General features: G+C 37.0%; 1 protein-coding gene across 9 annotated transcripts in view; it reads left to right on the top strand.

Moving 5' to 3' along the window:
• IMMT (inner membrane mitochondrial protein) overlaps window positions 1-25,936 on the top strand; it is a 40,710-nt gene that overhangs the window by 2,958 nt on the left and 11,816 nt on the right. For 2 of the 9 annotated variants that reach the window (XM_047068317.1, XM_047068325.1), the window contains exons 2-9: window positions 12,048-12,121; window positions 12,864-13,053; window positions 17,059-17,170; window positions 18,902-19,003; window positions 19,354-19,449; window positions 22,063-22,199; window positions 24,436-24,539; window positions 25,787-25,922. In XM_047068317.1, coding sequence (XP_046924273.1) covers window positions 12,048-12,121; window positions 12,864-13,053; window positions 17,059-17,170; window positions 18,902-19,003; window positions 19,354-19,449; window positions 22,063-22,199; window positions 24,436-24,539; window positions 25,787-25,922 — 951 coding nt within the window. Of the gene's footprint in view, window positions 1-12,047; window positions 12,122-12,863; window positions 13,054-17,058; window positions 17,171-18,868; window positions 19,004-19,353; window positions 19,450-22,062; window positions 22,200-24,435; window positions 24,564-25,786; window positions 25,923-25,936 lie in introns of those variants that run through there. The other 7 variants (XM_047068316.1, XM_047068324.1, XM_047068319.1 and 4 more) reach the window with 6 other exon arrangements.

Raw genomic sequence — 25,936 nt, 5'->3', positions numbered from 1 at the left:
TACTGGGCTCCCAATTAGGAAGTTAGAAGAAAGCAGACTAAAGCTTCATACTAAAATATGAACCCTTTTCTGGCTTGCATTCACATTTTCTTTTCTTTTTTTAAATGTTTATTTTTGAAGGAGAGATAGAGTGTGAGCAGGGGAGGGGCAGAAGAGAGGGAGACACAGAATCTGAAACAGACTCCAGGCTCTGAGCTGTCAGCACAGAGCCGCTACGTGGGGCTCGAACTCACAAGCTGTGAGATCATGACCTAAGCTGAAGTCAGACGCTTAACTGACTGAACCACCCAGGCGCCCCAACATTCACATTTTCTTGTGGTCTTAAAATTGGTATTTTGTAAAATTCATTGGTTTATTCTTTTTGTTTTGTTTTGTTTTTAAATTTATTTGTAGAGGGAGACAGAGCATGTTTGCGAACAGGAGTAGAGCAGGGGAGAGAGAGAATCCTAAGCAGGCTCCATACTATCAGTGTGGAGCCCCCTGCACAGCTCGATCTCCCCAACCGTGAGACCATGACCTGAACCAAAATCAAGAGTGGGAGGCTTAACCGACTGAGCCACCCAGGCACCTCCATTGGTTTATTCTTAACTATCTCCTCAATCGTTCTGTAGCATTTGATATTGTTGCTTTGTGAAACTTTTTTTTACTCTTTTGGCTTTTCTCATGTATCTTGGGGCTCATTTTACCCTTCATTTCTTTCCTTTTTCCTGTCGAATCTGTTTCTTCCTTGTACCTCTGAATATATCCCCAAGGCCCTCTTTTCCCATCTCTCTTCCTTTTTATTTTAATTAAGACTTAAAAAAAAAATGTGTTTTATTATTTATTTTTGAGAGAGAGACAGAGTGGGAATGAGGGAGGTGCAGAGACAGGGAGACACAGAATCCAAAGCAGGCTTCAGGCTCTGAGCTGTCAGCACAGAGCCTGACATGGGGATTGAACCCATGAACTGCGAGGTCATGACCTGAGCCGAAGTCAGATGCTTAACCAACTGAGCCACCCAGGTGCCCCAGTACTTAACTTTTTAAGAGCGGTTTTAGCTTTACACATGCATAGCTTCTTCCATTATCAGTATCCCCCATCAGAGTAGAACGTTTATTACAATCGATGAACTTAACATGGGCATATTATAATCACCCAAAGTGCATAGTTTACATTGGGTTTCACTTTTGGTGTTGTACATTGTCTGGGTTTGGGCAGATATATGATGACATATATCAGTCATTATGGTATTGTACAGAACATTTTCACTGTCTTAAAGATTTTCTATTTTCCACTTATCACTTTCTTTCCTCACCTCCTGGCAACCACTGATCTTTTTATTATCCATAGTTTTACCTTTCCAGAATGTCCTATAGATGGAATCATACACTATGTAGCCTTTTCACATTGGCTTCTTTCACTTAGTAATATGCATTTAACTTTCTTCCATGTCTTTTCAGGGCTTGATAGTTTTTTTTTAATTTTTTAAGCACTGAATAATAATGTACCACGGTTTATTTATCCATTCACCTGCTGAAGGATATCTTGGTTGCTTCCAAGTTTTAGCAATTACACATAAACCTGCTCTAAACATTCATGTGCAGGGTTTTGTGTGGACAGAAGTTTTCAGCTTTTTTTTGGTAAATACCAAGGTGTATGATTGCTTTATTATCTGTTTAGTTTTGTAAGAAACTGCCAAACTATCTTTCAAAGTGGCTGAACCGTTTTTGCATTCCCAGGAGTGTTGAATGGGAGTTTGTATTCCACGTCCTCATCAGCATTTGGTATTGTCAGTGTTAGGGACTTGGGCCATTCTAATACATGTGTAGTGAGATCTCATTGTTCCATCTCTCTATATACTCTTACTTGGGATTATATCAATTCTCAGAATTTTAATTCCGAAGCAGATGACTAGCTTCTTTTGAGCTTTGTACTCAGATTTTCTTTTCCTTGTTTGATGTGTCAACTTTATCCAGAATATTCTATTTGTCACAGTCCTTTCCACTCCATCAAACTTCATCTTCTTTAATGTTTTCCTGCTTTTACCATTGCCCTTCTAGAGTCAATTCTTTATGTAGTAGTTAATGAAGTCTTTTTTTAAAAGCATACGGATCATGGCATGCCCTTCATTCACATCCTATCACATTGAGAATAAAATATAAACTCTTTACCACACCCACCGGGCCCTTCATGATCTACTCTTTGCCTATTTCATTTTTCTACTCTGCCTTGTTCTGTCTTGATATCTCTAGCGCATACCTCATTACCTTTTGTTCCTATTTTATTTTAGTCTCATTGCCTTTTCATTTGCTGTTTCTTTTGCCCTGAAGTCTTCCCACACATTTTTGCTTAGCTTCTTTCATTTTGATATTTTCTCAAATATCACCTTCCCTTCAGAGAGGCCTCTCCTATCTAATATAGAACTTTGACCACTCTCTCCTTCCTTGCATGCCTCTGAACTTACCCCTACCCTACATTTACTTTATAGCTCTTACCAAAAGCTGACATAATGTATATTTATCATGTCTTTGCCACATTAAAATGTAAGCTCCACAACGGGATTGTGTCCTTTACTGCTCTATTTCTAGTACTGACCCTAGTCCTTGGCTCCTAATAGATGCTCAGTAAATATTTATGACATGTTTGAATTAAAAAATAAATTATTTTCTGTTAATTTTTCTTAATCTCCATGAGTACATGTGACCTCACTTAAAGCCCCATAGGTTTTAGAATCTCTGATCATGTGTTAGGGTTCTCCAGAGTAACAGAACCAATAGGATATGTATATAAATAAAAGGATTTATTGTGTGGAATTGGCTTACGCAGTTTTGGAAGCTGGCAAGTCCAACATCTGCAATGGAGCTAGCAGGCTTGATATGCAGAGACCCAGGCGAGCCTGTGGTGCAGTTTTAGTCTGAAGGCCAGTGACCTGGGGAGCTGATGTGCAGTTCCAGAATGAAAGCAGTCTGCTGGAGAATTCTCCCTCTTTTGGGGGAGGCTGGTCTTTTTGTTCTGGTTAGACCTTCAACTGATTGGATGAGGCCCACCTACATTGTTGAAGGCAATCTGCTTTATGGCACAATTCACTGATTTAAATGTTAGTCTCCAAAAACACCCTCTAAGTTGACATAAAATTAACCATCACATGGCATCTGTCTTATTCTTTGTGTCTGGACTTATAATCCCTAAACTCCTTATGTGTAGATATTCAATAGAAATGACTTATTCTGTTTTATGTCCTCTTTCTTTCCAGAAATGTGCTTCAGAGCTCTAATTTTTCCTCAGTTTATTTCTCAGACTTAACACCATTTGTCATCTTAATCCCAGTACTGACTGCATCACCAGGCCCAACCTTTGTTGAGTTGGGGGTGTTTGGAGGACCTGGGTTTTCAGCTTAGCCTAGCCCTCTCCCAAACTACCCATTTGGTAGTGGTCGTCTGCATATACAGAATCTTATCTGTGTATCACTTAAGAGAAAGAAACATTGTTCTTGAGGATTGACAAAGCCAGTTTGTTTATGACCAGTTTGATAGCAGGACTAGTTTCAGATTGAATTTGTGTGTGGACATTTTTAGCTGTCATCTTCTAGAATTCTTTTTTTTTTATTAGGACTGTGAAACAATATGTTAGTAGTAATGTCTGCCAAGCACACACAGTAGAAAGTAGTTTAATATATCATGAAGCTTGCTGTTTGCTTTTACCCATACTAGAGTCGTTTTTATTTTTCCTTATTTTCATTTCTTTAGGCCAGTGGCTTTCAAACCATTTTGGAATAAATTTTACACCGTAACTGAAGACATGCGAGTGAGAATATATGAATCATATACATACATATATGCAGGGAAAATTAAAGTGTTAAGTTATTTCTTTTGCCATATTGATTAATATCTGCCATTTCCTTGTTGTAACTGAAGGGTACTTAGATACAGAATGTGTCTATGCTGAGAGATAATGCTGCTTCAGTGCCAAACACTGCATTTTTTTGGTGTGATATATTTTTAACCTTAATTCATGATTCTTTAAGAAAAATTTTTTTTTGTAATGTTTGTTTATTTTTGAGAGACAGAGACAGAGCACTACTGGGGAAGGAGCAGAGGTGGGGGGGAGACACAGAATCTGAAGCAGGCTACAGGTTCTGAGATGTCAGCACAGAACCCGATGCGGGGCTCAAACTCACGAACTGGGAGATTATGACCTGAGCCGAAGTCGGGGCTTAACCGACACCCAGGCGCCCCTTCATGATTCTTATAAAATATTTTAAGTTAACTGTAGAAAAACTTAAGTTGTCAGATACTAATCTGCATTTCAAATGTAGAACTGGGCATTAACTTCTGGATGTCTTGTTTGTGTGGGAGGAATCCTTATGACAAAACCCACCAAAACATCATCAGTTATAGCAACCAGCAATATCTAGAGGGAAAACCTGGAACCTCCAGATAAGGTTCATGTGAGGGGATTATTTATTATAGTTACTTGTTTCCAGGTTGTGGTTTCTTTTTGTGTGTTCATGTTAGTTTGGAGCTAAGGAATAGAGGGTTTGTGCAAGAACATAATATGGGAGTTGTATGTTTTATCATATCAGTTTTTAAAAATCATGTTTCTATAGGTTAGAAATAGCAATGCTAACCTTATAATATTTATTACAAAGTTATGTGTCAAGGCAGATTGCTTTGAAACAGCATAGGTTTTTCTACATCATAAGTTTAGATGTTATTATTATCATCTAGTATTATTAGTAAAAGGAATTTCAGAACTCAGAAAGTGTGTTAAAGTAGGATATTTAGTTTATATAGAGAGATTAACTTGCTGCTTAAGAGAGAGAGCTCTAGAGGTCAAAGTGGATGTGGCAATGGTTTCTTAGATATGACTCCAAAAGATAAATTGGATTTCATCAGAATTAAAGATTTTTATTCATCAAAGGAGTGAAAAGAGTGGGAGAAAATATTTTCAAACCACGTATCTGATAAGGATCTAATATCCAGAATATGTAAAGAACTCCTACAGGTCAACAACTAAAAGACAACCCAAATAAAACATGGGGCAAGGGACTTGAATAGACATTAATCCAAACAAGATATATAAATAATTAAGAAGCACATGAGGGGCGCCTGGGTGGCTCAGTCGGTTAAGCGTTTGACCGCGGCTAAGGTCATATCTCACGGTTTGTGAGTTCAAGCGCCACATCAGGCTTGATACTGTCAGCACAGAGCCCACTTTGGATCCTCTGTCTCCCCCCCCCCCCCCGCCCCTCCCCTGTGTGAGTTCTCTCTCTCAAAAATAAACATTAAAAAAAGCACATGAAAAGATGTTAAAAATCTGTTGACGTTAGGGAAATGCAAATCAGGTCCACAATGAAATAGCCATTTCATGCTCTCTAGAATGCCTATAATAAAAACAGAAAATAACAGGTGTCAGGATGTAGAGAAATTGAACCCTCCTACATTGCTGGTGGAAATGTAAAACGATGCAGAGTTAGACATAGAATTACCATATGACCCTGCAATTCCACCTCAACAAAAAATTGAAAACAGGTGTTCAAACTAACTTTCAGAGGAATATAGCGGTATTTACATACAGCACGTGTTGCTGATTTCTTAATTTGTACTGGTTGGTAATGATCCTTCGTAGCCCTTGGTTCTACTCTGGGCTCTTGGTTTCATCCCTTGAATTATCCTTCCTTTTCCAGAAAATATTATTATCTTAACTTTGGGTTTCCTGTGGGTCTTTTTGGGGTTTTCTCCGTGAGACAAAAGCTACACCCACAAATATTAAGATTAAGCCCTTTGCCGTTTTGGACTCCCTGTGAGGCCGCTATGGAGTAAAACCCTTAAGATTCTCTGTAGCCCTGTTGTTTAACAAAAAGACTGTGGAAGTATCCCCTTAGGATTCCCAAGGGGCCTTTTCTGTGTGTGAAAAGATTCTGTGAAGAGCACCTCCTTAGAACTTTGAGGTCTTCAAGTATTTTTGCAGACTGGAAAGGCTGAGAACGAGAAACAGTTTTATTTTTGAACTTATCAAGTCCTAGCTCCTTAATATTTCCTTTAAATTGTACTTGAAAGCTAGACAGGTTTTGTGGCTTGTTTGAAGCTCATTTTTACCCTTATACTCTGCTAAAAGAAACTAGTTGGTACTCTTGAGCATTCTGCTTGAAACTCTCTAGCTAAATCTTATCAGTTCATTAGGTATAGCTCCTAATTTTCTGTTTGTCATGCCTTACCACAGGTGACAACTTTGACAAACTTCAGACACCACACACAGAGATCCTTTTTCCTCCAGGTTTCCAAAACATTTTTCTCACTTTTCTGAAGCCCTCACCAGTGGTTTCCATGAAGACCATTAGGCTTCTGCTAAGTCTCTTCAAGGTCCTTCCAACTCTCACCCTCCATGCACCCCACATGCTTGATGTTTTACTGCAGCAGCCCGTTGCTTCTAGGTACAAGTATCCATTTGGTTATGGTTATATAACAGATTACCCCAAACTTAGTGGTATTAAACAACATTTATTATCTTATAATAATAAATAATATGTATTATATAGGTAAAAATTATACAAATGAAAACATTGATTATATAAATAACATATTACATTTTAGTTCTGAAGATTTCTGGGCTGTGTTAGGAGATTTTTGAGGTCTCATGAAGTTGCAAGGTTCCGGGGAAAATGGCAAGGTTCTGGAAAACCAGGTCAGATGGGAAATGTAATAATTTTTGGAAAATACAATTTGTCACAATGAATAAATGAACAAAAACCCCTAAAACCCACAATTGGTGATTATCAGAGTATAAGTGGATAAGAATGGATAATAAATGGATAAAAAGATAAAAAGCATTTATCCTGCCTTATGAACTGTACTTTGGGTAACCAAACTGTAGGTGAGGAAAAATATCTCTTTGAAAAATATGTCAAATAATAAAGGAAAAATAGTAGAATTACCACTTTTTGCAACTTCCATTAAATTAATGGATCTAGACATTGTACATCAACACAGTTGATAACATCATAAAAAGAGAGATAACCAGCCTTTGAGTGCCTCCTGATGAGAGAACACGACACCACCTAAAGTTTTGCCAGAGAGAATAAACCCGAGTCTGAGCAGGTGTCTGGCTCTAACTCTGGTTTGCGGGAAATGCAGAAGACAGGATCATGTTAAATCGTATCTTAAGCAAAATCTAGTCTGTGGAAAATTCTACAGATCAAGTAACCCAGGTTCTTCAATAAATTAATTATTGGAGGGAAAACTCATAGATTAAAAGAGACTTAGAAGAGATTTTTTTTTTTAAATAAGGTAAAACTGCGTATGGTATATGGGCTCATACTCATACTTGGGTGGTAAAACCATAAATTTCTGACTTTTACAACTGCTTTAGGATATTACATGCTACATATTGTTGGCTAATGAGTAGGATACTTAAATTTTTTAAAATCAAGAGCCACTGGTTTAGGTAAACACCCTATAAATTTGAGTCATGATACAGTCATCATTTCTACTTTTTTCTCATACAGAAGTAGGAAACTTGATTGGTATCAATTTTTGGCCATAAAAGATAATTTTTTTTCACATTTAATACACTCTTAAGTCAGGGTTCATTTTATAATGGTATGTTTAATTGAAAGCACTTTGATAGCTCAGCTTTCAAAAACAAAAAAAGGAATATCCAGAAAAATTCTGAAAAATAATAGTACTTAAGAGAGGACAAGCCCTACCAGATTAAAAGCTAATTCTTTCTTTTAAATTTTTTTTTTTCAACGTTTATTTATTTTTGGGACAGAGAGAGACAGAGCATGAACGGGGGAGGGGCAGAGAGAGAGGGAGACACAGAATCGGAAACAGGCTCCAGGCTCTGAGCCATCAGCCCAGAGCCCGACGCGGGGCTCGAACTCACGGACCGCGAGATCGTGACCTGGCTGAAGTCGGACGCTTAACCGACTGCGCCACCCAAGCGCCCCTAATTCTTTCTTTAAAAAAAATTTTTTTTAATGTTTATTTATTTTTGAGAGAGAGCGAACAAGCCCGAGCGCGAACTGGGGAGGGGCAGAGAGAAAGGGAGACACAGAATCCGAAGCAGGCTGCAGGCTCTGAGCTGTCAGCACAGAGTCCGACGTGGGGTTCAAAGCCACGACTGAGAGATCATGACTTGAGCTGAAGTTGGATGCTCAACTGACTGAGCTCCCCAGGTGCCCCAAAAGCTAATTCTAAGATGCAGTAGTTAAAACATTGTAGAATTAGTGTAGATCAGTGGAACAAAATAAGAAATCTAAATGCAGCAAGGCATTTGGTGTGTTTTAAAGGTGGCATTTCAAATTATTGGAAAAAAACTGATTGTTCAGTCTATGATTTAGGGATGACTGAATAGACATTTGGAAAAAATAAACTTGAATCCATATTTTACACTAATTTCAAAGATTTATATATTTTAAAAAATGAAACTATGAGAGTAGAAGAAATATTGAAGAATTACTTTATAATCTGAGGGTGGCTTTCTAAGAATATGAGAAAACCTAGAAGCCATATAAGAAAAGATTGACAGTTTTGCCTACATTAAAGTAGTTTTTTGCATGGCATAAACTACCATGAACAAAGAAAAAATCAGATCACAAACTGGATAAAAACATTTGGAATTAGCAGACACATGGCTAATTTCTCTTTATATATAAAGAGAAAAGAATATGAAGAAGTTCAGTCTTATTTAAAAGTGGTCAAAACAGAGAAAGACAGATACCATGATTTCACTTGTGTGTGGAATCTAAACAAATGAGGGGTGCTTGGGTGGCTCAGTTGGTTGAGCGGCCGACTTCGGCTCAGGTCATGATCTCACTGTTCGGTTCATGGGTTTGAGCCCCATGTCGGGCTCTGTGCTGACAGCTCAGAGCCTGGAGCCTGCTTCAGATTCTGTGTCTCCCTCTCTCTCGGCCCTTCCCCTGCTCACGCTCTGTCTCTGTCTCTCAAAAATAAACATAAAAAAATTTTTTTTTAAAAAGGAATCTAAACAAATGAATAGATAGCAGAATCAGACCTATAAATACAGAGAATAACAGTTGCCAGAGGGGAGGGGATGTGCGATGGGGAAAGGACAAAATGGGTAAAGAGAACTGAGAGGCACAGAGTTCCAGTTATAGAATGAATAAGTCAAAGAAATAAAAGGTGTAGTATAGGGAATGTAGTCATTGATATTATAAAAGTGTTGTATGGTGACATGATAGCTACACTTGGGGTGAGCATAGCATAACAGAGTTGTTAAATCACTATGTTGTATACCTGAAACTAATGTAACATTGTGTGTCAGCTATACTTAAAAAAAAGAAAAAGTGAAATGGTATATGGAAATGTTCACTGAACACTTTTATTTTAGGGAAAAAGTCCATATAAACAGCAATAATAAAAAAATAATAAAAGTCAAAGGATACAATCTGATCATTCATAGAAAAGTAAATAAAAATATCATAAATACATGAAAAGATATACAGTCATAAAGGAAATGGTGATTAAAACTACACTGAAAGTGTGTTTGGAAGGCTGTGAGAAAACATACTCTCACTACTAGGGGACAGTTGGGCTACTCAGGCAATATTTATCAACATTGCAAATTTTACTTAAAGAATTGACCCAAAATGATGTAGATTTCCCAGGCAACATTATTTATTTTAACAAAAATTTAGAGTAACCTCACTGTCCATCAAAGGGGTTCTGGTTAAATACATTAAATAACATCCATACAATGGAATAATGAATTACACCCACTAGGAAGAGTTCATTTACTGATACGATCTCAAATACATATTGTTGAATGAACTTTAGTTCAGAACTAGGTATGTATTATGGTATCTTCTGTAAAGGGAGTGTTTCAGGAATTCTCTGTCACAGAATATCTCTGGATATACAAGAAGCTGATAGCATTTGTTGCTTACGGAGAGATCTGAGTGGCTGGGGGGGGGACAGAAGTTGTGAGAGAGACCACCTTATATGCAACTAAATCTTTGGAATTTTTATTTAAAAATTTACATATTAAGTTAATACTAGGAACTATAAACTTACAGTCACATCAGATAACATTCTATCAGTGGAGGGAAGAGGGTCAAAAGTAGAAGGTAGATGAAGAAACAGGTTAAAAAACAAATTGATGTGAAATAGGGTATTCTTGAGTTTTAGTGTTCATTTGGTTTTGTACTTGGATTCACTTTTCCACTATTATGTTTGCTGCTTGATGTTTCAGTTATCTAATTACTCACCGTTAACAGTGTCTTAACTTTTGGGGCGCCTGGGTGGCTCAGTTACTTAAGTGTCCAACCTCAGCTCAGGTCATGATCTTGTGGTTCGGGAGTTTGAGCCCAGTGTTGGGCTGTGCTGACAGCTCAGAGCCTGGAGCCTGCTTCAGATTCTGTCTCCCTCTTTCTGCTCCTTCCCCGCTTACGCGCTCTCTCTCTCAAAAAATTAAAAAAAAAAAGTGTCTTAACTTTTGAATACTTTTTTGTACCTCTGAAAGTAAAGAATAGAACCTTAAATAAATACAACTTCAGTGGTTTCCTAATATTTCTTTTCTAAGTCAACAAGATGGAGTTGTTGACCTATCAAAGTAGATGCAGTTCTGTTTAAACTTCCACATAACCCACTTTTTAAAAAAATTTTTTTAATGTTTATTTTTATTTTTGACAGAGAGAGAGAGAACGAGACAGAGACAGAGCATGAGCGGGGGAGGGGCGGAGAGAGAGGGAGACACAGAATCCGAAGCAGGCTCCAGGCTCTGAGTTGTCAGCACAGAGCCCGACGATGTGGGGCTTGAACTCACACTGCAAGATCATGACCTGAGCCATCCAGGCGCCCCTACATAACCCACTTTATAGAATAGTAGGAAAACATGCCTTTCTATTAAATGCAGTAGAAAGATGTTGAGAATTCTCGATGTTAGGTAGCAATTGAAATAACTTTTAAAATACCGACTATAACTGCTTTACATGTTGTAAAACATCTAGCTGCTTGTTTTGTTTTTTTTCCCTAAACGTGTTGTGACATTAATGTTTACCTTTAGGCTTTGGCAAATAGAGTGTAAATTGCAACTGTAATTCTAGAGTAATTTTATGTGTCCTTTGATCAATATTTCTAAAAGAAAGTTTGTGTTTTTCTGACATTCTTTGAATGCAATTTCATCAAGAAACCTAGAGAACACATTATTCCCCTTTGACTTGTTGCAGTTTGATTTTCTACTTGGTATAAAGAAAGATTTTGTTGATGCAATAAATTTGAAATTTCAGATTGATTGCTATGAATAGCTTTAAATTTATCAAAACCTTCCCCAATGGTATTTAGATACGTGTTCATTTGTTTTATTTGAGGGATCTGCATATTGTTAAGAAACATTTACATTTATGTGCTTTACTTTGATTAAAACAAATTTCAAAGTGTTGGTCTGATCATTTGCTTTCGGGTAAAAATAGATTAGTAGTTACATGGAGGTAATTACTGAGCATTTACAACATTGACATTTTTTTCTTAAAATTATTGGCTTTTAGTTTAATTATACACTATGCAAAAACCAAGATGTACTTTTAGATTTAAATGAGTGTTTGTAGGAATTGACTGGCTCCATAGTTATCGTATAGACGGGATAAGATAAATTTTTCTAGATAAATTAACCTAAGATTGGATCTCTCCCCTGAATGGATTTGTATACATCCTACAATGTGGTGTTTTGTATGGGTGATTTTTCAGATGTCTAAAGCTTACAAAGTAAAAATAGATATTCTATGCTATTGTTTTACTTTTTCTTGCCAACTAGAAAAGCATGTGGCAAATTCCAGTTGTATCCAAGAAATAATTAGCATACATAACACTTGAAAGTGCTAATTGATCATAATCTGATAATTTTTTTAATCTTAAAAATTATCTAACCTGAACCTTGGGGGTACTGGAAGCATCACTCTTGTTAAGGGTCTATAAGTTAATTTCTCAAAGTAAAATAATTTTTTGTTTAACAAAGACATTTGTAATAAAAATTCTTCATCTGAGTTACCACCCTAAAAGCATCCCAGATTCCTTGTGCATTGGTTGTGACGTTTTCTCTTTCCTCTCTAGAGCTGTCTCTGTGGGAAGTTTGTCCTACGTCCATTACGACCATGCCGTAGATATTCTACTTCAGGCAGTTCTAGGTATGTGGTCTCCCTGTCAACAGACTTTTAACTGTTGTTGAGGGATGTGTGTGCATATGTGTTTTCCATGAATATGGGAATAGCTGCTTAAAATTTTTTTGTTAAGGGGTGTAGACACTGGAGGTTTGCTCTAATATTTTTGGAGCATTATTTATTTGTAGGTGAAAATTTGTTATGATCCTCCTTTTAGTTCTTTTGTAGTTAGGTGACATCCAAGGTAGACAGCCTCCCTCCCTCATGTGCTGTCTTCCATTCTGTGGCAAATAGATGTCTATTTAGTACTTAGCACATTGTAACTTCCAAAGTGTTTGTTTTATTTGATATTTATATTGTCTTTCTTTTGTAAAGGGTTTATTTTACTGTATTTACAGAAATGTTATTAAGGAGAGAGGAGCTTTGAAAGTATTTCTTTTCTGGGTTCAGAGGAAATCTTGTGATTGTGGACATCTTGAAAATTTTTTAACGTCTTGAATTTTAAGGTTACTTAATTCTTCCTACTCTAGATATTACTGTACTTAAAAAAATGTAGTTATCCATAAATGTTATTTTCTATTGTAGATATGTTTTAAAGCAAATCAGTGAAAGATGATGTGCAGCTATAGAAATAAACTTGGCTGCTGAAATCTGAATCAGCAGTGGAGAGGTAGAGGTTAGGGGTCTTTAAGACCCTTACCATTGGTCTAAGGAAGTTGGTGTGGGAGAGCCAAGGAATATAAATGTGTTTCCTATTTCTCTCACTTAGGTTGTCTCCTGGCAAAATTGCGGGAGCTGGCCTTTTGTTTGTTGGTGGAGGTATTGGTGGCACTATCCTGTATGCAAAATGGGATTCCCATTTTCGGGAAAGTGTAGAGAAAACCATACCTTACTCAGACAAACTCTTTGAGATGGTTCTTGGTTCCCCACCTTATCCTGTTCCATTGCCAAAGAAGCCGGTAAGAGTCATAAAAATATTTCAGTTTATCCTACGGAATACTTGTAAAAGCATGTTGTTTTCATCTTGAAAATATATGTATAATTAAGTAGAATTTTCCAGATGTGTGTTTGTTAGTTTTCTTTAACATTAATCTGTAGAGTTGGATTTTTATCTCTTTGGAGTTAAGGGTTCTCATTAAGTACCCACCACATAGAAAATAATTGCATGGCACACGAGGGTAAATGGAAGAGGCCGATTGGGTAGAGGTAACTGTGTCTGCCCTGTGGACGGAGAGTGTTCTCTGACAGCCTTCACTGTTGCAGCTATCAAGCTGTGACTTAGAACACTAAAAACGTAAACATAGAATGGTCATGACACAGAACCCAAGTGGTTCTAGTTAGTACTGGCTCTTTTTAGACCACAAAACAAGAGTCACAGAATTTTGAGCTACTTACTGATTGGTTGATAGGAATACCTTCTGGTACTTCTGGGACTTGGTGCATATTCAGAGTATCACCTCCCCCCACCCGCCCCAAATCAGGCCTAAAATTTTTTTAAACTCTTAAATATTCTTCATTCAAACAACTGCTTTGAATAAAAATTTACAAAAGAGATTGTGGATTTTTGCTGATTTAGCCTTGGGTGTTTATGCTGTGAGGCTGGACATAGCTGACTCCTTCCTTAGAAATTGGGTGGATTTCTTTTCTCTAGGGTAGCCTACAGACCAGTCCTGTAACAAAGTTAATATTTGGAAAAGCAAATGTCCTCTCACACCCTCCCCCAGCCCTATCATGCTTTTTCAAAACAGTCTTCCACATCATTTATTCTTCCATATGAACTTTAAAACTGCTGTGTTTGCTGGCCAAGAGAGGCAGTTTTGCAGCTTTAGTAGTCAAGGAACAGAATTCTGTGGATTCATTCTAAAATGTTGGGTCTATTTGAACTTACATGACCCAGGAGAAATGGTTGGGCGTAATTCTAGGAGCATGGAGACAGGCTGAACAGTTCAGAGTAGTGTTCTTTTCTTGCTTGACATGACTTCAAGTGTCATTTTTTGTAGATGATTTGTCTGTCTCTCTCGTCATGGCCTCCCCTTATTCCACTCTAGCTATCTTGCTGAACATTTCTACTTGGATTACTTGGCAGGTCCATACTGTACTACCTCAAGAGTTACACTCTTCCTGATTTGCTTTTTTTGTGTTAAAGATAGTGCCATGCTGTCACATAGTTAGGATTCTTGGATTCATCTTCATAGTTGCCTATATTTTGTTAGCTATCCTATCTTGTTTAATCTCTGATATTAATTTTTTTCTTGCATTACTACTGTCCTTATCCCATTTCTGACCTTTATCATCTCCAAGCTAGACCTGTTTCTTTGTGCCCCAACCCTTTCTTTCCAGTCTCCACCCCTGAGATCTCTCCCCACCCCACATCATAGCCTAGGCCATCCTCTTGACCAGTATCAGAGAATCTTCTAAAATAAGTTCTATCACATTTTCATGATATTTTCATGATATCACTTAATCAGCAAGTTTTATACATTTCTTATCGTTTGAAAGACAGAGACTGTAGAATGTAGAGAGACTTTCGAGATTGTTTCATGTTCTAAGGAGAGTAGAACCAGGAATGGTTAAAAGTGAGCCTAGGAGCTGCCTATTTGTTCCTTTATTTTCTGTAGTTTATGGTTTTTGATGGTGTTCAGGTTGATATTTAACACACTTAGCAGTCTGGCTCTTACTTACCTTTCCAGCCTTGTCTCCAAATCGTCCTGCACATAAATCCTTGGCTTTGTGCCAGTTTACGTTGCAAATATGCCTTGTGCTTTCCATTCATTTATTCAGCAAATGTCCATCAAGTGATTATTATGTACCAGGCAGTGTTTCAAGGGCCTGTGTTAAAGCAGAGAACAAAGCTGCTTTCCATTTGCACAGTTTTTCCATTAGTGGTCTTGTACCCATAGTGACTTCCTTTCTTTTGCCTACTAATATTCTCTTTAAGACCTGCATCCTTCACTGCATACACCAAAGTGTATTTTCTCACCTCTGAAGTACAGTAGCAGGTAGTGTTTTTATTTTTTAATTTTTACTATTTATTCATTCTCTACTCACATATTATTACCAACTTGTTGCTTTTAGAAACTGCATTTTACATTTTATTTCACGATAATCCTTTTTGTGCCGAAGTGATTATTTATGCACAGATCATAAATATTGAGAGAAGATAAACTTAAAATCTTTTTGATGGACATGGAATAAGATCTGCCTAAATGGAGACAAATGTTACTTTCCTGGATGGGACTTAATACCATAAAAAATGTCATTTTTCTCTAATATATGCATTTCTCTCAAGTTTCCCTTAAATTTGATTAGAAATTTAAGAGAGAGAGAAATTTAATTTTGAGAGAAATGATGTTTGTATAGCTGTATATACATACCACATACACATACATCTAATAAGAATTCTAATGAATTTTTCTACATGTTGAAGAATCAGATAAGATGATTTTAACGTTCACATGAAAGGATTAAGTAATGTACAAAACTAGCTAAGAACATTTCAGAACAGTGTTGGGGTGGGGAGGGGTCAGAGGACACTTGCTTTTCCAGGTAATTGGACTTTGTTATAATCCTACTTTAATACAACAGTAAGGTTTTGACACAGGATTGGAAATAAGAGGAATGGAACGACTTAGTGTGGAAATAGATCTTATTTATACACAGATACACGTACATACACGTTTATTGTGAAAGTGTGAATTGCTAGATCCTTCTGTGAAAGTGATCTGTTAATATCTTCTAAAAATATACAACCTTTTTGACCCAGCACTTCCTCTTTTTTGGCAAACTGTCCCGCAGAGACCACACTATAGTACTCTTCAGTTACATGGACATGGATGTTTCACAACAACAACAACAACAAAAAAAAGCAGAAAACAACTTGAATGTTCCAAAATAGAATGGTTGACCAAATTGTGGGGTTTACAACTACATTAAGATATGCAATTAAATTAGAATATTATGCAACTAAAAATAATTTCTTGACCTGGAAGAGACTGTCCACGGTACATTATTAAATGAGAACAAAAACAAGAACTGAGTTACGTGGTAATTTGTATAATATAACCCTACTTTAGTTTGTTTAAAAAATGAAAAATTGTATATGTGTATACATACCTGAGCTTATGCTCAGGGGTGGAAAGATAGATTTCAGGCTATTGGCAATGGCTACCTGAGAGTGCTGGAAGGGAAGGGAGCAGTAAAGGCATGTCTCGGTATTAGTTTGCTTGTTATAGTGATCATGTATTTCATGATTTAAATGATAATTTAATAAAAGAAAATGCATATATTTCCAATTTCCGGTAGTGACAGAGATCAGAACTATTTCTATTATATTTGAGTAGTCCTGTTGGAGATATCTGAGTCCCCTTGTCAAGTTCTGGCAAAATATTTTGGTACTCAGTAACTTTTGCCAGTATATCATCTGTCAGTCTTGTTAATGAATAAGGCCTTAAATTTGAGGCAGATGGTAACTGAGAAAGAGAAAAGTGGATATTAAAATTGGGTTGTGTATTTTAGTGTGCAATTGCATGAATCTGGGAGATTAAAGAAACAAACTTTCAGTTTTACTCAGACCCTCTGAAAATTACTTATTTCTAACTGAATGTATACACAACGCAACAACATTTGATTTAGAAAGCAGATGGAAATGGTCTTCTCAGCGTTGTATGTGGAAAAGAAATGGTGTTTAAAGGGAAGGTTCTACATCATGTACTTTATTGGTTGCCCTAAGAAAAGCCTTTGTTACTACTAAAATGTGGGCCAGTCATTTGGAATGAAGTTTTGGGACTGCATTTTTCTAGGATGATGACTTCTCTTCCCTTACTGTGGTTAATAAAATACATTATATTGTAAAGTGTTAACTTTGTATGAAAAGCCTGAAAGACTTTTGTAATAATACAAGTTACGGTATGCTGCCTTAAAAAAAAATAATGTATCTGAAATGTTACCTGTGTTTTATTTCCAAGAGTGAGTCTGGTCCACTAAAAATCTCTAGTGTATCAGAGGTAATGAAAGAGTCTAAACAGCCTGCCTCTCAAGTACAAAAACAGAAGGGAGACATTCCAGCTTCAACAACAGGTACTTACATTTAGAATCCTTTTTTTTAAATTTAGGTAAATGAACTGTTTTAATGTATTTGTACTCAGAGTCAAGAGGGGGCCCCCACCCCACGTTCACTCTTCTGGTCCCTAGTTCTTACCCTGGGAAAGTTCTTACACCTGTCATTTTGGCACTCATTGTAGAGGAGTTGAATGGGATATGGAATTGGACTTCATTCTGAATAGCTACTGAGTGAGGATAACAGCAAGAATTGTCTTGCCTGCAACACTTTCTCTTTCTTTCTTCTTAATATTTATTTTGAGAGAGAGAGAGAAAGAGAGAATCCTATGCAGGTTCCATGTTCAGCATGGAGCCCGACGAAGGGCTCAATCTCACGACTGTGAGATCATGACTTGAGCCAAAATCAAGAGTCAGGTGCTTAACCAACTGCACCACCCAGGTGCCCCAACATTTTTCCTTTTATGTTTTTCCCCTCTGACTCCTAGTCTTTTCTCCTCTTTGAGTTTTAAGATTTATTCTCTTTTCTTACCTCTTTACCGTTTCTTTCTCCTCTCAGTGATGAAAGTGTCTTGGTCTAGCTGTGGTCTGGGGATTTTTTTTTCCTTCATGAGTTACCAATAATTTATGGCACTTACCTAACTAACCTGCTCAGTATACATTTGAACTTCTATGTTCCTCCTTAGTCACTTTTGTCCTTGATTAAACCTCTTTGTTTTATTCACATATTCACTAATTGTCTACTATATGCCAAATATGCTTTCAGGCACTGGGGCTATAGCAATGAACAAAACAATAAAAACAAACACAAACTCTGCAAATATTCCTTAGTGGGATGAGGAGAAGAAAATCATATAAATACATGTGAAGCGTATAGGATGTCAGAAGTGATGTGTTGGGGGCAATATTGCAATTTAAAATGGAGTGGGCAAAGACTAGAAAGAGATAAGGGAATAAGACATGTATAAAAGGCTGGTGGGAGAAAAGCATCCCACACAGAGGGATTAGCTAGCGCAAAGGCTTGGTATATTTACCTAGTAAGGAGCATATGAAGCTGGAGTGGAGAAGAGAACAGTAGCAAATGAGGTCGAGAGGAAGCAGAAAGCCTATTGTGGTACTCTTTGGAGGCCGTTACAAGAATTTTGCTTCATATTCTGAGTGTGATGGGAAGGTGTTAGGGGGGTTCTGAGCCAGGGTATTGATTGATACCTGACTTTTAATAAGATCAGTGGCTTTGGTGGAGAATAGATAAAGGGATCAAGAGCAGAGCAGAGAGACCAGTTAATAGGCTTTGTGATAATCCAGCTTTATCTCTTAAATGAGGCTTTCGGTTTAATTTTTTTTTCTCTCTATTCTGTTGCTCTTTTTCCCCCCGCCTTTCACCTCTAGAATTACTCATTTTCTCTTCCCACACTTGTTTATAAGCTCTTGAATTTCTTCAGCCTTCCTTTCTTCTTTTTGTGTTTAGAACTGTCATCCTGTTCTTGCTCACACCTCTTCTCTCTTCTCTATCACTCTTAGAAAATATTTTTTGGTTATCTGCTTTGTTACTACTTTTCCGTGTTATGTAAATCTTATGCGCGTGTCTTATATTTTAAGATTTAATGCCATTTAATACTGTTACTGGAAGCCTTGCCTGGTGCTAGTAGTAGTAGATTCCTATATGCTTCTTTGTTAACCCAGGAAACTATAAATACCATGAGTAACGTATATTTGTAGGACCTACAGCGGCAGCTCAAATTATTTCTGCAGCAGGTGATACACTGTCAGTCCCAGCCCCTGCAGTTCAACACGAGGAATCTGTAAAAACTGATCACCCTGGAATTGAAGGAAAATCCAAGCCTACAGCTTCAGGTAGTTTATTTATATTTGTGGTTTTATAACGATTTGCTCATCAGAACTATTTAATGCCTAGGCAACCTCTAGACAGTATGTATGTACCCATATATACTGGTTTTATTTACAGTCTTGCTTAGGGAATTTTTTAAATTTCGGAGTCTATGTAAATCTTTTAAAGCAATAGGTTTAGAGCTGACGCCCTGTTTCTTCATGTTGGAATCATTGATGATGTGGTTTTAGAATCCTGATGACAAAAATGCCCTCAGTTGATAGAGCTGGCAAGTACAGTGGTGTTTTTATGCCCCTGTGAGCTATTGAAATTCTGTGCTGAAATTTGATTTCCTCTTATTTACTTTTGCTGCAAGAGGAAGCATCCTCAACTTCTGTACGGGAGCGACCACCCGAAGAAGTTGCAGCTCGCCTTGCACAGCAGGAAAAGCAAGAACAAGTTAAGATTGAGTGTATGTAAACCAGATGGCTTCTTAAGTACTTTGGGTCATCTCCATCAGTTGCTGTCTTCTTCAGTCATTGGCACACATTTCCTCTGTCAGCTAGTTTGGGTTCTTCAGTGGCATTTCTCCGTGCACCACCTTTATTTCATCATTTGTATTCTTTCCATTTAAACTTCTTTACCCAGGTGGCAAAGGCATTCTTAGTGTACATCTGGAGAAAATTCCAAATAACAACTTTCTCCATTTGTGTTTATTAGGGTTAGTGCTAAAGAGTCTGTATTCTGGGGAACAGAAATTGTTTATGTTTTAGCAACTTGCTGAATCTTTCAATTGTTTAACTCCAGTATTTGTGCAGGTCAGAATGGCTCCTGCTCTGCTTTATTACCAATCTCTGGACTCTCTCTGTAGTAGCCCCCTTATCTGAAATTGGTGGAGGATGGAATATTGTATATATGGCTGGTTTCCAGCTAACTGAAGCATATTCCTTTTTAAGTTTCGACTTTATGGTAAACTTTTTGATGGTTCTAGAAAAAGATGTTAGATACCTAAAAACATATTTTCCTCTCTTAAAGAAGGCATAGGTAACAATTTATTGCACTGTGCTGCAATTTACTGCACTGTGCTGCACAGTGATCTCTGTAGGTAGGGGATATGTAGTTGTTGCCGGATTGAGAGAGGTTTGTTTTAAAGTCTTATGGCAGCTGTTTATAGTTTTTATTTGTCTCTCTCCATCACATATTTCTGCTTGTCTGTCCTGAGTGGTTCCTGTTTCCCTTCTAATGCATTGGTTCTGACCTATGCTGAGGAGGCAGGTTTATTAGAATTGTGTCAAGAGTGGAAGGGACAGAAGGAGCATAGGTGTAGGGCTTCATTTTGGCTGCTTGGATTTTGGTCGTGTTTTTGTGTTCTTCTGAGTTCTTGGCCATGGTTACAAATAATTGAGAATGTTGAATAAAGACTTGTAAATAAGTGAAATATTTCTGTACTCCCACTTCCTGGGAGAATTTTTCCTGAATTCAAGTCAAGATTATTTTTTTCTTTTATTCATATTTTTATACTTTTCACTTTTCCCCTTTTATTATATGGACACCTTGGAGTAAGTTGTAAATCCAAGATGGCGATGTCTGTTTCATTGTGCTCTTTGTTGTTCAGTTCTTATATTTCATTTTGGGCAAAGTGGAAATTTTAAGGATTTTGTCTATCACCTCTTAGTTTTCTCCCAAACTTTCCTTTAAGAATGTATGCGTTTGTAATTTTTGTCAAGAATCAAAGCACACAAAATCAAGTGGAACTACATCGAACTAAAAATAAAAAAGCTTTTGTATGGCAGAAGAAACAACTAACAAAATGAAAAGGCAACCTATGGAATAGGAGAAAAGTTGATACACAAAATATATATGGAACTCCTACAACTCAATAGCAAAAAAAAACCGCACAAAATAACAACAATAACAAGGAATCAAAGTACAGTGAATAGACTCTTAAAGAAGACTTCGAGCCTGTGGGCCGCTGTGAAGTAGTATACTGTTGTTTGTCACACCGCTTCGATGTGACCCCATTAATTCATGCATGTTCTCTCCCTGCCTCTTTGCCTCTTTATAACCCTCTCTTCATATCCCGTGTCTTCAGAACCTCAACTTCACATCCGTAGCTTTGTATTTTCTTGTCAGCACCTTGCTCCTTCTGTCTTTGTTGCAGAGGTACCACAAGTGGTTCCTAGGTTCCGCTTGTTCTAGTTTACGCTGCTTTTGCCTAGAATCACCTTCTGTTTTTGTCTCAACTGCCAAATATTTTTGCCTTTTTAAAAAATCATCTATTATCTGATATAAATTACTGTTCTCACTGGCTTTCTTCAAATTAATCATTTTGCCATTTTAGCATTATATCTAATACCCTTGCTTTATTTATTTTATTTTTTTAATTAGGTTTCTTTTTGATTCCTGAAGCAGCAAATAGAAATATGATCTTAATAGGTCGTAGCCTCTTGAACACCAGTGTCTGGCTGTTTCCTGAGTTCTTTTGTAGCAAAACACTTTCCATTCCCAAACCAACTTTTCTTTTTTATTTGCATGTTTTCTTGTCTTTTTCTTTTTCTTGTGTGTCTGTCATGTGTATGTGTGTACGTGTGTGTATATATACATAACTTGCTAGGGGTATCCTTTCCTCCTGAGTAGATGAAGTGGGTACCTCTTTTTCCTTGTGGTTCTATAAGATCATTATTTAAACTTAAAAATGCTGGTGGTTATGCTAAATTTATAGCCTCTGATAGCTAAAAGGGGCTATAGTGTCCTAAACTTTCCTCCTTTTTGAAGTATATGCTAGCTGCGTTTAAGCATTTTTTTTCTTAAAAAATCCCCAAACACTTTTTATTTTGAAAAAATTCAGTTCTACATAAAAGTAAAAATAGTATAATGAACCCCCATAGGTGTTTCCACCAGATTTGGTAATTACTAGTATTTTACCATACTTTCAAATGAAACTGATTGTCTCAGTCTGTATGTTTTTTTTGTTTTTTACATTTTTGGGGAAAGCAATGGAAGGCTCAGTAGGATAGGCAGGGAAGTTTAAAATAAAGTTATTTAGGAAGGAGGGATTTGTTTTCTAACGGTTTTTGTATTTCAGCGGTAGCTAAGAGCTTAGAAGATGCTCTGAGCCAAACTGCTCGCATCACTCAACAGGCCATCATAGCCCAGAATGCCGCGGTGCAGGCCGTCAGCGCACACGCCAGCATATTGAAGGCAGCCATGGACAATTCTGAGGTGAGCCAGAGAATGAGTAGACTTTTGTGGTATTTAAGACTGATTTTTCTACCATGGGCTTTCTCTCACTAAGTGAAGACTGTCTAGGGTAATTGTTATTTTTAAATAAACAAGGCAGGAAAAAACCTTTAAGTGTTGTTTTTAATGAATTTTATATAATGCTTTACATCACGACAGTGATATGGTACAAGAATTAGGTCAGATTTTTTGCTTTCATACATTAATAGTGCTTGAATTTGTTGTGTTTTTTTGCTTTAAAATTGCCAACCACTTTCTAAAATAAACTTTTTATTTTGAGATACTTTTAGATGGATGCATAGTTGTAAGAAATAGTACAGAGATCCCATGTACCCCAAGATACCAGCTATTTTATTTTTTTATTTATTTTTATTTTTTTTATTAAAAAAACTTTTTTTTTAAGTTTATTTATTTTGAGAGACAGAGCACAAGCAGGGGAGGGGCTGAGGGAGAGACAGAATCTCAAGCAGACTCCGCACCATCAGCGCAGAGCCCGATGCGGGGCCTGAACCCACGAACTGTGAGATCATTACCTGAGCCGAGATCAAGAGTCGGACATTTAACTGACTGCCACCGAGGCACCCCTATATCAGCTATTTTAAATGCTTATGCTGATTATTTAATTTACACTGAACACTTCAGAGAATAATTACATTAATTTAAAAATATAATACTGGGACTTAATAAATTTCTTTTATAATTATATTCAGTTATTCAGTATATAAAAAACATATCCTGACACCAGGTTATTTAAAGAGTAAAAATAAATATGTAAGCTGTGAATCTCAGGGATCAGGATCATGTATGATCAGTGAAATTTCTTTGCCACTAGAACTGTGTGCTTAAAAAATTTAAACAGACTTCGTGTTACTTTATTCCTATGTACATACATAACAAAAAGTTAAATTAGAGCTCTGATGTAAACAGCCAGAAATTACAACCTTTAAAACTTAAAACAAAATTCTGGTTTATTCAAAGTCCAAGAAAAAAATGTAAATTTCAGTCCGAATTCAATCAGGAAAGTGGAAACCACACAGAGAATGCCTAATATTTTGGTTATACAGGTGTGGGAAGGCTGGATGTTGTATGATAATCCGGAAGTTGGGTTTCATCCCAAGTGTACTGGTATCTTTCAGAAGGACACTTACTGGAAGTTTTAAATGCCCATGGTATTTACTTTGGTGGAAGGCTACATAAGAGAGTATTTCCTCCTCCCAGTGAACACATAATATATAGTGCATGTGAATTAGATAATATGAAATCTATTGAAATCAAGATTTTACAACTAAAGGACATTTTATATTAGTGGTTAACTAGATTAGGGAGTATTAGCTGGTGTTAACAAAATAATCAGAAACATGTATGAATGCAAGTTTTGAAATGTTAATAGATTCCAACTTCTGTTTCGTCCAATAAAAAACCTGCAAGTGCACAAGGACTCTTAGTGAATTGCTTTCTTAAAGCAGTGTTTGGAAACCGTTGGACTTGGCTTGATGGTAGGGGAGTCTGGTATCTATTCTATAGAGCAGCTTATGCTTGGACCTCTAGACGGGTTTTTAAGACTTTTGTGTGTGTGTGTATGTGTGTGTGTATATATACACTTATATATATATTTAATTTCATAAAATGTTAATAACATATACATACGTAATTACATTATGTACATAATTACATTATATATATGTAATTAATATTTTATGAAATTCAGCCTAAGGGGGAGTGGGTTTGACAATAATTTTCACTTTACAAATTACAGAGGGTATTTAGGATAATGTTTTAGAGGAATAAGGACTCCACAAGTGTGTAAACTTTCTACTTAAACTGTGATTTTGGTAGACCTGCAGTGAAGGAAATTTTAAGTATTGGTGCTTCGTTGCAGAATAATTTAATCAGCAAATAATTTATGAAGTTACTGTTCTTATTAACCTTTTCTGCTTCATTTCTCCTTTGGAGAATCTAATAAAAATATCATCTCTTCTTAGAAAATGTGTATATGCATGAGAACACAGTCTTTTACAGTTTTGGTGGTTGCTGTTGATAAGGGTCTTGGACTTCTTTGATCCTAACCATGAACTTTAGATTAAGAGATCCTGCTCTGATGAAATATTATATATAGGTTTTTACCATTGAATTTAATATCCTTGTTTTTAAATTTAGCCACATTGGCCTATCCTAGGTCAGTAAAAGCAGTTATTCACATTTTATACATTTTGTTTAGGTTGCAGGTGAGAAGAAGGCGGCTCAGTGGCGCACGGTGGAGGGTGCATTGAAAGAGCGCAGAAAGGCAGTCGACGAGGCTGCTGATGCCCTTCTCAAAGCCAAGTAATTACTCATGGACTTTAACAAGTAATTAGGGCCTCCTGGTGGCTTTCTTTGGGCTGGGTTTTCTTTGTACTGTCTGTATAGAAAGAGGAGGCAGAGAGACCCTTCCCTCCCTTCACCTGTCCTTGATCTGTATTGGTATCAGGAACACAGAGCCTGAAAAAGGAAAGAGGGAATAAAATATAATTAGGCCAAAGTAAATTTAGCCATGACCTATATAAAGGATCTTGTATAAAAAGTAGTTTTTCTTTAGATTATTGCTTGGGTGATGTAGCTCTACAGATTTCCTGAGAGTCTACCATAATTTCAAGATTTTTCAGGGGTGGTTTGGACGGTTTTATCAGAATCTTGACAGTATGTTACAATCTCTTTGCCTTATCTAAAGTAGGAAGCAGTAGGTCTATAATAGGTCTAGTTTTATGCCACCTTGGGCTTGATTCCTGGAAGTTGGCTAAAACTAGGTCAAGCATTCCAAGTATACGATCCACCTCTTATTATGGAAACTTACATTTGACAAAAAGTTCTTAACATTTTGGGATCGTGGTCATTCAAAATGATGCTGTCATTTTTAACAAAATATTATCGATGGAGAAAGAGAAGCCTAGTAAAGCCAGAATATCTTTTAGGAGACTTGAGACGTTATGCTCACATCACTCGACCATGAGTCGGGGCTCTTGAGTTCTGTGTTTTGTGGTGGGTAGGCCACAGTTCATCCAGTTTGTGGAACATTTTGAATCATGATAGCTCCCTGAGACCCAGCTTTTGCTCAGTGAGCTCTTTGGCCTCCTCCCTTGCTGTTGTCTTCCTTAAGCTCTCATTGTCAGGGGAATCAGCCTAATCCCTGAAAAAGCTGCTGTTTATTGAGTGCACTTGAAGTGGCAGGCACTGTGCCAGGTTCTTCTCATCAGTTAGTTTTAATTCCCTCAGAAAGGTGAGCAACAGAGGAGAGGCTGATCTGGAGTGGAATCCAGGTTTGTCTGGTTCTGAAGCCTGTGTGTGTTTCCCTCTATACCACGCTGCTTCTCTGGTTCACCTTAGTAAATCTGGCTTCTGACCAAGCTGTTTTCAGTTGTTTTGTAAGGAAAGCTTCTTTGCGTATATTTATTATGAAAACGCATTCAGTAATTTCTTTCAAATTTATTTTTTTCATAGACTTTTAACAGTTATGTGTTATATTGACATCACAGTCTTTGATAAAGTTGGTAAGAAATAATACTACATGTTTGTTATGCTTTATTGATTTCCAGAGAAGAGCTAGAGAAGATGAAAGGTGTAATTGAAAATGCAAAGAAAGAAGAGGTTGCTGGGGCCAAATCTCATATCACTGCTGCAGAGGGGAAACTTCACAACATGATAGTTGATCTGGATAATGTGGTCCAAAAGGTGGGTTTCTTCGG

Source organism: Lynx rufus, unplaced genomic scaffold (assembly GCF_022079265.1).
Source record: "Lynx rufus isolate CCGP_SWC_20201006 ecotype Redwood Valley unplaced genomic scaffold, mLynRuf1.p SCAF_8, whole genome shotgun sequence".
NCBI classification, from domain to species: domain Eukaryota; kingdom Metazoa; phylum Chordata; class Mammalia; order Carnivora; family Felidae; genus Lynx; species Lynx rufus.
The sequence above is the reverse complement of the archived record's forward strand: the minus strand, read 5'-3'. Positions and strand labels throughout refer to the sequence as shown.